Source organism: Aotus nancymaae, unplaced genomic scaffold (genome assembly GCF_030222135.1).
Source record: "Aotus nancymaae isolate 86718 unplaced genomic scaffold, 86718_ANA_hifiasm-v0.15.2.pri h1tg000108l, whole genome shotgun sequence".
NCBI classification, from domain to species: domain Eukaryota; kingdom Metazoa; phylum Chordata; class Mammalia; order Primates; family Aotidae; genus Aotus; species Aotus nancymaae.
Window position 1 is genome coordinate 6380297 of NW_026988523.1, and position 12543 is coordinate 6392839.

A 12543-nucleotide genomic window follows, 5' to 3' on the forward strand; every position below is an offset into this window, starting at 1 on the left:
ATGTCCTCCACGCTGTGTAACCGGATCTCACCAACGTCCCCCTGCAGAACCCAGAGGAGGTACTGTATACAGATGGCAGCAGTTTCATGGTCGACGGAGTCAGGTACGCCGGGGCAGCTGTGGTCACCCTAGACCGGGTTATTTGGGCTCAGGCTCTTCCACATGGAACCTCAGCTCAAAAGGCAGAGCTCATAGCTCTGATAAAGGCCTTGAGCTGGGCAGAGGGAAAAACTGTCAACATATATACTGATAGCTGGTATGCCTTTGCTACGGCCCATATACATGAAGCCATTTATAGAGAAAGAGGGTTGCTTACCTCAGAAGGAAAAATTATCAAAAACAAAGAAGAAATCCTTGCTCTACTAGAAGCTGTATGGAAGCCCAAAGCAGTGGCAGTAATACACTACAAAGGACACCAGAAACGAGATGCACCAGAGGCAAGGGGAAATAGGGCAGCAGACCTACAAGCCAGACAGGCAGCCTTGGGACTGGTGAAACCTCTAACTCCTCTCGTGACCCTGCCGGCCCCAACCCTGCCCTCTACCCCTATATACTCACCTGATGAGGAAAACTTTGCTAAAGAACCGGGGGGACAACAAGATTCCACAGGATGGTGGATTCTACTGGACTCAAAGATTGTGCTCCCTGAGGCTCTAGGATGGACTCTAGTTAAGGACACACACCAGGCCACTCACTTAGGGCAAACAAAACTAACTGAGCTGCTGAGGGCCAAATACTACATTCCACATTTATACAAGATTGTTAGGGAAACTACTACTCGTTGTGATGTATGTGCCCGGGTAAATCCAGGAGGCAGTAGCTCTAGTCAGACAGGGATAAGGCTTAGGGGAGCTAGCCCAGGGGAACACTGGGAGGTAGATTTTACTGAAATAAAGCCCCCAGTGTGCGGCTACAAATATCTCCTTGTGTTCGTAGACACTTTCTCAGGATTGGTCAAGGTTTTTCCCACTAGGTCAGAAACTGCACTGGTAGTAAAAAAAAGTGTTACAGGACCTGGTTCCTCAATTTGGCTTGCCCTTGACACTGGGATCAGATAATGGCCCTGCATTTCCAGCACAGGTTTCTCAGGGCCTGGCCAAGACCCTGGACATAACCTGGAAACTACACTGTGCCTATTGCCCCCAGAGTTCAGGGCAGGATGAACTGGACCATAAAGGAAACTTGAACAAAATTTATTCTAGAGACCGGTGAGAACTGGGTCAACCTGCTTCCTTTTGTTCTCCTCCGTACCTGATGTACTCCCTATAAAAAAAAAAAGGCTTCACTTCTTTTGAAATTATGTTTGGGAGGTCCCCTCCCTTACTCCCCAAACTTGCGGATGCCATACATGCTGAAGTCCATAACCATACACTCCTTAAGTCCTTGCAGGCACTCCAGTCTGTTCAGTCTCAGGTGCACACGCTCATCAGGGAGACTCAACCTACCCCAGCGGACCTCACTGACCAGCCATTACACCCCTTCCAGCCTGGGGACAAGGTCCTAATAAAAAAGATTCACCACCTCCGGCCTAACTCCTCACTGGAAAGGACCCTACACCGTGATCCTGGTCACCCCCACTGCAGTCAAGGTAGATGAACTGACTGCCTGAATTCACCACTCACACATCAAGACCGCCCCCCCCAATGCAAGATGGGAAGCAGCTCCATCCTCAACGGACCCCCTAAAGCTAAGACTTTCGTGCTCTTTGCGGTTATCGTCCTTGTCCCCTTAATTCCTGCGGTAGCCCCTCAAAGGGGGCCCTCCCCTTGATGCCCATCTACTACCAGTGGGTCCTTACTGAGGGCTCCACTAGAGAATATGTTAGTTCCTCCTCAAATTTATCCAGGAAAGAATAGATTCGGTAAAGTTAATGGTCCTAAGATCCAACTATGGGCCTTTATGTCAAGAAGAAGAAATCTATTAAAGATTTAATACGTGTTAAAAGAACAGGGGGGAATGTGCTATAGCTGGCCTGGAGCCAGAACCTGAGCAATGCCATTTTATATGACAAAGCTATGTCTCCAAAAATGAGTTGTAATAACTGCCCCATTCTCCTTGCAATAACTGCTGACTTGGTTTCTGTAAATAAGACTGCTAGTCTGCTCTGGATAATGTCCACCAGGTGACGTTGTTTACCTTTCTCATCAGTAACTGACAGAATTGCTGGCCTTTGCTTATCAGAATGCGCAGCCCAAGCTAATCTCATCTTGGCCCCTGTGAACTAAGATCTGTAAATTCCACTGCTACCCAGATAATGTGTAAACTAATGTTTGTCTTGACTTTTGTGAATCATTTATGTAGCAATTAGAGTGACAATAAGCCCCCAAGCCCTCAGAATGTCCGGAGGCCTCCACCCCCATCCCTGCCCAGGAGATGATTTACAGAATCCACCAGCCCTCGGAATGTCTGAAGCCCGTTGATCCCCCTCCATGCTCCTCAACCCCACTCCCAAGGTGGTCTTTCGGGTATAAAAAGCCTTGACACTCTCCCCTCGGGGCCGCGGGTTTGAGAGACGTGAGTCCTCCGCGGTCGCCGGCAATAAAGACCCTGCAATTTGGCATACTTTTGTCTTGGTGAATTATTTTAATCTCGCATCCCAATACTACATTTCTACTGCCTTTGCTGATGAAAACAAAGAAGAGGGGGCTTCAGTATTCAAATACTGCCAGTTCCTCAGTGAACTCAAAAAATGGTTACTCCCAAAATACAAGGAACCCCCATGAGGATAAACAACCTGTGAGGTTACCTGAATTCCCTAGCAAAGGGCGCGACTACTTCCGGAGCCGCACCGGAACCCCTTGGGGGACTATGTGGGTTCCTGCGGGAACGATTTAGGAATAGGACTACTTCCTGCTTCTGGACATGGGCGGGTGAAGGGAAAGGAAATAGCTTTAAGAGCGGCATTTTGCCTGCACTAACAGCAGTAGAGGAGGAGGCAGAGAGGAGTGGAGGGCGGAGTAGACGGTGGAGGCTGCGGCAGAGAACAAAGTGTGAAAGCCGGTAAGTGAGCCAGCCGCCTTAGAGCGGGGAACAGCGCACAGTGCTACAGGGCTCGCTTTGCAAATATGTGGTTCCAAGTTGCTGAGCTGCCCCATGGGGTCAGGGCCATGCTTCGTCGATCGCTTGTCAGACTGCGCCGGGAAGAGGCTTTTGGGGCGCCGGGGCCGGGCCTCGCGGAGCTCCGGAATGCGCTCTTGCAGGCTGACAGCCTATCTCGTAGCCAGAGGAGGCCCTGGGCAGTGTCCTGCCTGGTAGTGCTGGGGTTCCGCACCCTGGACAGCTTCCCCAGACAGTGTTTGGAATTCAGGGAAGGAAGAAAGTAGTGTGCACCCCCATTTAACCCTCGGGACCTGGTGAAATCTGCTACGTGGGTAGTGAACATTGTTTCGGGGACTGAAGGAAATGCTTGTAAAGAGTGGTAGTCTGGAGCCATACTTTCCCTGCCCTGTTCAAGCTCCCTGGGCTGTCGGAAGCGGAGTTATTTGTTTGTAAAGGCGAATGCTGACGCCTCCTCCTCCTGTCACTTCGGGACAAGTTAACAACCTTCAGATCCGTTGTTAAAGCAGCGTGTTCCATATGTGATCTATCAGGTTAGTACTGCTGTGGGTATCTGGTGATTGCTCTGTAAATTTACTTGATGGCGAGATCACAGTTAAATATGTCCAAGCACTTTTTGAAGAGAAGCAAGACTGATCTAACAGTCGGGACTATTTAGCATACTTTCCCTTACCTTTACATTTAATCGTTTTAGCAAGCACAGTAAGGATGGTAATCTTAAATGTATTAGATTAAGTTACTGTGCAATCTGCAAAAGGCCTGTGGTATAATAGGATAGGAAACTTTTGATAACTGACGAAATGAGCGAAATGATTCTATAAAGATTGTTACTGTAAAGATCAGAAATCACTTTTATTAATTTCCTGCTTTTCTGTTGTCTTAGGTTCGGCTTTAAAGTGTGGTGAAGGGTACTTTTCATGGTGCATGGAAGGAAAGCCAATGCGCAGGTAGGCATTTAGGAAGAAAATCTTTGGTTTCACTCATTAAAATTCATCATGTAGTAATTTAAATTTTTAAAAAAGAGTTTCAATTGTAATAAATTCTGCTTGCAACTAATGAGTCTTGTTCTAAAATAAATCAAAAGTAATATTAAGAATTAATAGCTTTTAATAGAGTAAAATATAGAAGTTAAATTTCTAAAAAGTGCTGTGGATTGTATATACTGTTAAACACTTAATTTTCCTTTTTTCATGTTTTTTTTTTTACAGTAAATCATTAAGTTCACTATGATATTATGTGGATTTATTATAATCTTCAGTCCCCTATAAAATATAGAGAATTCTGTTGCCATATAAGAATCATAATTATTTATAATACAGTGTACTGCATGCCTAATTATGGTTTTGGTTATTTCCTTAATGTTCAATAATAATAAAGCCTACTCACATTTGTTCTGTTAATTAAAATAGCTGCATTGCAGGGAAGATTGTATAAGAACTAAAAAAGGTATTAGACATAATAACTTAGTCCATAGAAAAATAGAAACAATGTCTGGGAAAATATAGACAATTAAATAGGCCCTTCCAACCCTAGAATTTAATGATACTCTTTCTCAATATGTTCTATCAAATGAGACTAGAATCTTTATTGATACAAAATCAGCCCAGTTCTTTTTTTTTGGTTTTTAAATTTGTTTTCTACTTATTGAACTCTAATCATTTGTTATTTAACATCAAAGATAAACAACTTTTGCAGTTCTTTTAAGAGAAGAAACATTTTATAATGGGAATATGACTTATAACTCAGAACTTGGAGCAAGAATCAGAATGCATATCTTTTTCCAAATCTGTTATTTATCAGTTGACATTGAACCATTCATCTTCTCTGTACCCCAGTTTACCTCTTTAGTGTATCTGATCATAATATTGGGGATTAATGAACATTTGCAAATGCTTTAAGATCTCTAGATGAAAAGATGTTATCAAGATGAAAAATACATTATCTTATTTATATTTTACTCTGTAATAGGAATATTTTACCACAATGTACATGAAAAAATTAACAACCTATATTAAATGCTTCATCAATTATTTGCAATAATTCTAACATTATTGCAAAAGATGAGATTGCGTCTCATCTCCAGCTACCATAAAATGTCATATCTTATGTAATTGCTAAAATAAGAGCTTATTATTTTTTAAAAGAATGGCAGAGTGTGGGAATGTTTTTGATTTATCAGTAGTTTCTATATAAAATATTTGCTTAATCATTCATACCTGCTCTTTTTTCTTCCTTTATTATATAATACTGTCAGCTATTCAAAATCATATTGGATAATTCTAATGCCATTAATTGTTAAGTTACAGCTCTTTCTTCATCACTATCAGTTGGCCAGAGTGTAGCCTACTCACATTGGTCTCTGATCTTTCACCTGCTTCCTACATTCAATTGTGGTCACACCTTCCTATCCTTTTCTTATTGGGCTGTCATTTTTGCTGATGCAACCCAGAAGGCAGTCTCTGTAATATTGGGTTTATACTCAGCTGCTACTAAAGAAACTTTGAGTGAGAAGTAACTTTTTCTATTGAGATTATTTGAATACATGTTCATTCTGCCTACTAGATTGTGAGCTCTTTGAGTCTGATATCTTCATATATTTGCATCACTAGCACCTAATGATTACTGAATAATTGTTTGAATAGGACTGAACAATTTCTACAGACTTTCCCAATCCAAAAAAAAAAAAATCTATGAACAAGAAAAGACTGAAAATTATTGTTAAAGGTATTCTAATTTCTTGATTATAAAGTTTTATGAAATCAATTGGCATTTTATTGGTAAAGTTTCATTACATCATTTATTTACTATCATTTGCATACACAATGCAAAATTTAAAAGATACAGTAGGATATTCAGTGAACAGTTAAGTCTCCCAGTGCTGTCCCCAGTTCCCAGTTCTCTTCAAAGGCAACCACTGTAAGCAGGTTCTTACGCATTCTTTCAGAGCCATTGTAGTTCATACACAAATATATATATAAGATGTCTTCTCTTTTTATTTTTTTAATTTTTATTTTATAGAGATAGGGTTTTGCCGTGTTACCCAGGCTGGTCTCAAACTCCTGGGCTCAAGCAGTCCGCCTGCCTCGGCCTCCCAAAGTGCTGGGATTATGGGCATGAGCCACTATACCTGGCCAACGTTAGTGGCTTTTAAAAAGAAAAGATGGCTGAGCACAGTGGCTCACCCTTGTAATCCCAGCACTTTGGGAGGCTAAGATGGATAGATCCCTTGAGCCCAGGAGTTCAAGACCAGACCAGCCTGGGCAACATGACAAAACCCCGTCTCTACAAAAAGGAAACAAACAAAAAAATTGAGCCAAGTGTTGTGGCAGGTACCTGAAGTTCTAGCTACTCAGGAGGCTGAGGTGAGAGGATGACTTGAGTCTGTGAGGCAGAGGTTGCAGTGAGCCGTGATCACACCACTACATTTCAACCTGGGTAACAGAGTGAGACACTGTCTCAAAAAAAAAAAGCAATGTTGCAGGACACAGTGGTTCACACTTGTAATCCCAGCTACTCAGGAGGCTGAAGCAGGAGGATTGCTTGAGCCCAGGAGTATGAGGCTGTGGTGATCATGCCACTACACTCCTGCTTGGGTAACAGAGACCCCATCTCTTAAAATAAATAAATAAAAATAAGAAAATAAAATGCATTTAAAAAGACACTAATGTCAGCATATTGTGCACATTCTTCTGTATCTTTATTCACTTGACAAATTATTTTGTAAATTTTAACAAATGCATGTAAACTCACTTTATTCCTTTTAATAGTTATGTAGTATTCCATTGTCTATATGCACCTTAGTTAACCAGTCCCATTTGAGATACATTTATTTCAACTGTTTTGCTGTTACAACCAGTTCTATCTGTAGTGAATATCCTTGTAGGTGACTTTTGCCCAAATGTGAAAGTATAGAATACGTTTTTAGATTTAGAATTGCCTAAAGAGTATGTACATTTTTTAATTTTGGTAGACATTCACAAATTTTTGTCCTTAGAGTTACACCAATCCATAGTTTTTACCAACAATATAACTCCCAAGATATTATTTTTTAATCATTCATTTTATTTAGAGATAACAAAATATTTTGTAATGTAATTCTTCCAACTTTCCTTAAATATATAAATAGAAAACTGAGCCTGATTGTAGAAATTGGTTCATTCATACGTCAAACCTTTATATAATATCACTCTATTCCTGTTTATTGTGTGAAACAGATCAAATGATGAAAACAGATATCATGATACAACATTAGCTTGGTGCAGTGGCTCATACCTGTAATCCCAGCACTTTGGGAGATGGAGGCAGGAGGATCACTTGAGCCTAGGTGTTTAAGGATGCAGTGAGCTGTGATTGCACCAATGTACTCCAGCCCGGAAGACAGGGCAAGACTTCATCTCTGAAATATAATTAATTAACTTGCTGGGCGCTGTGGCTCATGTCTGTAATCCCAGCACTTTGGGAGGCCGAGGCGGGTGGATCACGAAGTCAGGAGTTGGAGACCAGCCTGCACAACATGGTGAAACCCCGTCTCTACTAAAAATACAGAAGAAAAATTAGCCAGGCATGAAGGTAGGTGCCTGTTTAATCCCAGCTACTTGGGAGGCTGAGGCAGGAGAATTGCTTGAATCGGTGGCGGAGGTTGCAGTGAGCCAAGACACCACAACTCCAGCCTGGGCAACAGAGTGAGACTCTGTCAAAAAATGTATATATATATTTAACAACATTAATAGAATTTTAATAGAGATGTAAACTTAGAGGAGGGAACTGCTCTGTGGAGATGAGAAAGCATCACAGAGATGGTTAATATTTGAGCTGGATCTTCTAGAAAGAATAAGAATTTACGTCTAAAGAAGGTAGTTAATTAAGGATACCATAAAAGGAAGGAACAGCTTGTGCAAAAAAAGAAAAGAGAGAGCACCAAGACCTAGAATTGTCTGACATGCATGGAACAATGAGTATATCTGGTGTATAGGGTATGTCGGGGAAGAAGGGGAAGTAGAAAACATCATGGAAAATGAGGCTACAACCATGGGAAACAATTCGAACTTTATCCTTTAGGTATTTAAGAGCCAGTTCACGTTATTACACATTATTATACAGGTCGTTTTTTCTTTGAGCTGATTTCTAGGCATTTAGGGGATGAATTGGAAACAAGGAAGAAATTATGGCAAGGACATGAATTGAAAATAGTTGTGGTAGTTTAGATGAAAGATGATAAGAACCTGAAGTAGATCTATGGTAGTAAGGTTGAGAGAAGAGGATGAAATTGAGAGCTTGTATTATAGTAAAACCAAAAGGATTTGGTGAACATGGAATGAGAAAAAGGTAATATTATAAATGACTCCAAACTTAGGAAACTAAGTGCTGTCATGATAAGATTTAAACACACACACACACACACACACACACACACACACACACACGAAGAGAAACAGGTTTCAGTAAGCTAAGAATAGATTCTATTTCCTATACTTTAAGATTATTGTGTTTAGGAAACAGCCAGGTGGAGATATCCAGCATGTGATTGGAATATGAGTCTGAGGCAGAAGAGACATTTGGGCTAGAAATTAAAAAAAAATAATGTGAGTCATCAGTACTAAGACGTTTGTTTAAGCTGTAGGCATAAGTGATGGTAGAACAGAAAGGAGAGTGCTGAGGACAGAACCTTAGGAAATACCAAGGGTGTTTAAGGTGGGCCTAGCAGGAAGACCCAATAAAGTCTCTAAAATGAGTAAGAAGCTTTACATGCTTTGGATCTTATTTTATTTAACAGTATCTAGAGTTCTTATTGATAATTTTTTACTCACATTGAAGGATAGCTGAGATACCCCTTGAGTTCAATTTCAGAAGACAAAAAAGTTTCCAGTCGCATATCTTTGAAATTTTCAGTTCTAGTTAGTCTAAAGTTATGCTTAAAAATAGTGGTAAAACATATACTTGCTTGATTTGACTACTCCCTAGTGTGGCATGCACTGTAGGTAGCTTGCACATCTCTTCTTCCTTTCTTCCACCTACTACAGACGCTAGAAAATTAAATACTCTGCTTGATTTCTTAGTAATCTCTGCATATGGGAAGGGCTGTGTGACACAGTGCTGCCAATGAGATGTCAGCAGTAGTTGTTAAGGGGTATTCTAGGAAGGCTTTTGCTATCTTGACATAAAGGGAAACTAGCATGCTTGCATGAGGATTTACCCTTCTTCCTCCATCTTGATTGATGGACCAAGGCACCCAAGGCTTATGCTCATTTTATCCAATAAGCAGTGATGAGATGCCTTGGTACTAAAACATTCTCAACTAATTTTTAAATAAAGATGTTAATAACTTGTCTTTCTGGTGGGGAATCAGGTATGGAATATAGTGCCTAGTGGAACCTCTTCTAGTAAGAACTGGCACTGTGAGATGTTATTTCTGTTTTGAGGGTTTGTATGCTCAAATCTCTAGCTCTCTCTATTCAAGTATATTTAGGACTATAAATGAGGGTCAGTGCAACTGAGTCTTTTTAAAGGTCAAGTTGTTAATTTCCACAGTAAAACAAAAATTTTTAAGTAGAAAAGGTGAAACGGTTATTTAGATAGTGTATTAGTCCATTTTGCGTTGCAATAAAGAAGTACCTGAAACTGGATAATTTATAAAGCAAAGAGGTTTATCTTGGCTCATGGTTCTGCAGGCTGTACAAGAAGTGCGTGCTTCTGGTGAGGGCCTCAGGAAGCTTCCAGTCATGGCAAAAGGCATAGCAAGAAAAGGACCGAGAGACGGGAAGAGGTGCCAGGCTCTCCCTTGAACAGATAGAATGAGAACTCACTCATTAACGAGAGGATAGCACCAAGCCATTCTTTAGGGATCTGCTCCTATAACCCAGACACCTCCCACCAGGCCCCACTTCCAACATTGGGGATCACATTTCAACATGAGATTTGGAGGGGACAAACATCCAAACTAACAGCTAGGAAGCGCAATTCCAGACAAGAAAAGATCTGCAGGTCTTTGGACTAAAAGATAAAATTTGATTATAAATGCCTTACAATCAAAGAGTATGTTTTCTAAACATTTTATTTTGCTTGATTTTCAAATTATTATAGCTACTTACAGAAAATTACTCTTGCCTCAAAACTATTACATTTGGAATAGTAGATATGGGGAGGGTGTGACTTGATAACTGAAATTTGATGTTGACTCATTTTGGGTGGGTAGAATTATTATTGAGGGAGATATCAAAACTTGTAACATTCCTTTGGTAAACATGAAGCATATTTAAGATATGTGATTTGTTTTTTAGTTTATGCTTCCTACATGCACATGATTTGATTATTATTTTCACTGTCATTTTAGGAGATAACTGTTTATGGGAATGACCATTCATTTACTTAGTGTACATTTCCTTGGCTTTCTAAACTCCTTTGACTCACCTTCACTCATTTCAACATTTTTTTTTTTGAGATGAATTCTCACTCTGTTGCCCAGGCTGGAGTACAGTGGCACGATCTTGGCTCACTGCAACCTCTGCCTCCCAGGTTCAGGTGACTCTCCTGCCTCAGCCTCCCAGGTAGCTGGGACTATAGGCGTCCACCACCATGCCCGGTTAATTTTTGCATTTTTAGTAGAGATGGGGTTTCACCATATTAGCCAGGCTGTCTCAAACTGCTGACCTTGTGATCTGCCCACTTTGGCCTCCCAGTGTGCTGGGATTACAGGCACAAGCCACCACACCTTGTTTCAACATTTGACTCTTGCTGTCACTCAGAAAAAACGTGAAATCATCAATCCTCATAACTCATTCTCTAACTTTTACTTGTCAAACACCCAGTATATCTGTTCTTTGACTTAGTCAAAATCACCATGCCTTAGCCCTGTTTTCGCCAGTTCACTTCCTCAAACACTGCAACCTTTTTCTAGCCATCACTCAACTCCTTTGTTTGTGGTATTTCCCAACTCTAGATCGATCTAGGCATTTATTTTTAATTTTTTATTTATTTTTCCTTTTGAGAGAGTCTCACTCTGTTGCCCAAGCTGGAGTGCAGTGGTATAGTTTTGGTTCACTGCAATCTCTACCTCCTGGGTTCAAGCAATTCTCCTTAGGCATTTATATTCTTTGATCTGGGCTGTTGAGTACTGCTGCATAAAACTGGCCACAGGGAATTCATGCTACCATATTCATGATCCTGGGTTTTGTTTTGTTTTTTAGAGAAACAGCATCTTGCTCTGTCACCCAGGCTGGAATACAGTAGTAGGCTCATACATAGCTCACTGCATCCACCAACCCCTGGGCTCAAGTGATCCTCCCACCTCAGCCTCCTCAGTAGCTGGGACTACAGGAACATGTCACCACACCTGGCTAATTTTTTAAATTTTTTGTAGAGATGGAATCTCATTTTGTTGCCCAGGCTGGTCTCAAACTCATGAGCTCAAATGATCCTCCTGCCTCAACTTGCCAAAGTGCTGGGATTACAACTGTGAGCCACCATGCCCAGCTACTTTTTACATTCTTAAATGGTTGAGAAAAAAGGCAAAAGATGAATGATATTTCCTGAAGTGAAAGCTATATGGATGGACACCAATGGCTGGGGGCGCAGTGGCCCACACCTGTGATCCCAGCACTTTGGGAAGCTAAGGCAGGAGGATCACTTGAGGCCAGGAGTTCTAGGCTAGCCTGGACAACATCGAGACCTTATCTCTACAAACAAAAAACATTAAAATTTAGCCAGGCATGGTGGCATGCACTGGGGACCTTACTACTCAGGAGGCTGAGGTCAGAGGGTGGCTTCTACCCGGAGTTTGAGGCTGCAGTGAACTATGATCACACCACTATACTTCATCCTCAGTGACAGAGCAATACCTTGATTCTAAACAAAAAAAAAGAAAAAGATTCTACTATACTAATACAGTAATACGAGCATATATATATATATGTTGTTGTTGTTGTTGTTGCTGTGGTAAACATGTAAAAGAAACACGGAGACATTAGCTTAGCTTACCTACATTGTACTTTGGTAAAATAAAAAATTGTTTATATCTCAGTTCAACAGTACCATCTTTATGTACATAACTAAAGTTGTGACAATAACACTTTACTTTCAGCATGCAGTGTCAGTATTTCAGGAATTTTTGAATTGGTCTTCTGTCTTTAATGGTGACTTTTTTAAAAAGAAGCTTGATTGTTCCACTGTTAATCATGTGATTTATTCTTTCAGCATCTACTATGTACAAGGCACCATTTAGTCACTGTAGTTAAAAGCATTTTTGATTGTTTATGTGGATGATAAAATTATTCTTTAGCTGCTCAGTTTTATGATTTAGTCTTTAAAACTGCTAAGCATAAATAGTGATGTTTTTACCAGATGTATAAGTATTTTGGAAAAATTGGTTGTTTTTGTGTTACACCTTTGCAATGCACATGCAATTTCTTCTTCCTAGAATATCCTTATAGATTTTTCTGTCCTTCTCAGGAGACTCCTTTTACACCTTAGTGTTTTATTACACTGTAGCTC

The 12543-nt window shown here is 40.5% G+C and overlaps 1 protein-coding gene across 2 annotated transcripts in view; it reads left to right on the forward strand.

Annotated features, from left to right (window-relative positions):
- Positions 1 to 2847: 2847 nt before the first annotated feature.
- The window catches only part of KLHL20 (kelch like family member 20), a 44119-nt gene continuing 34423 nt past the window's right edge, over positions 2848 to 12543 (forward strand). Inside the window, exons 1-2 of one of the 2 annotated variants that reach the window (XM_012444629.3) lie at positions 2848 to 3000; positions 3941 to 4004. In XM_012444629.3, coding sequence (XP_012300052.1) covers positions 3982 to 4004 — 23 coding nt within the window. In that variant the 5' untranslated portion in view covers positions 2848 to 3000; positions 3941 to 3981. The remainder of the gene's footprint in view (positions 3001 to 3940; positions 4005 to 12543) is intronic. The other variant, XM_012444628.3, reaches the window with a different exon arrangement.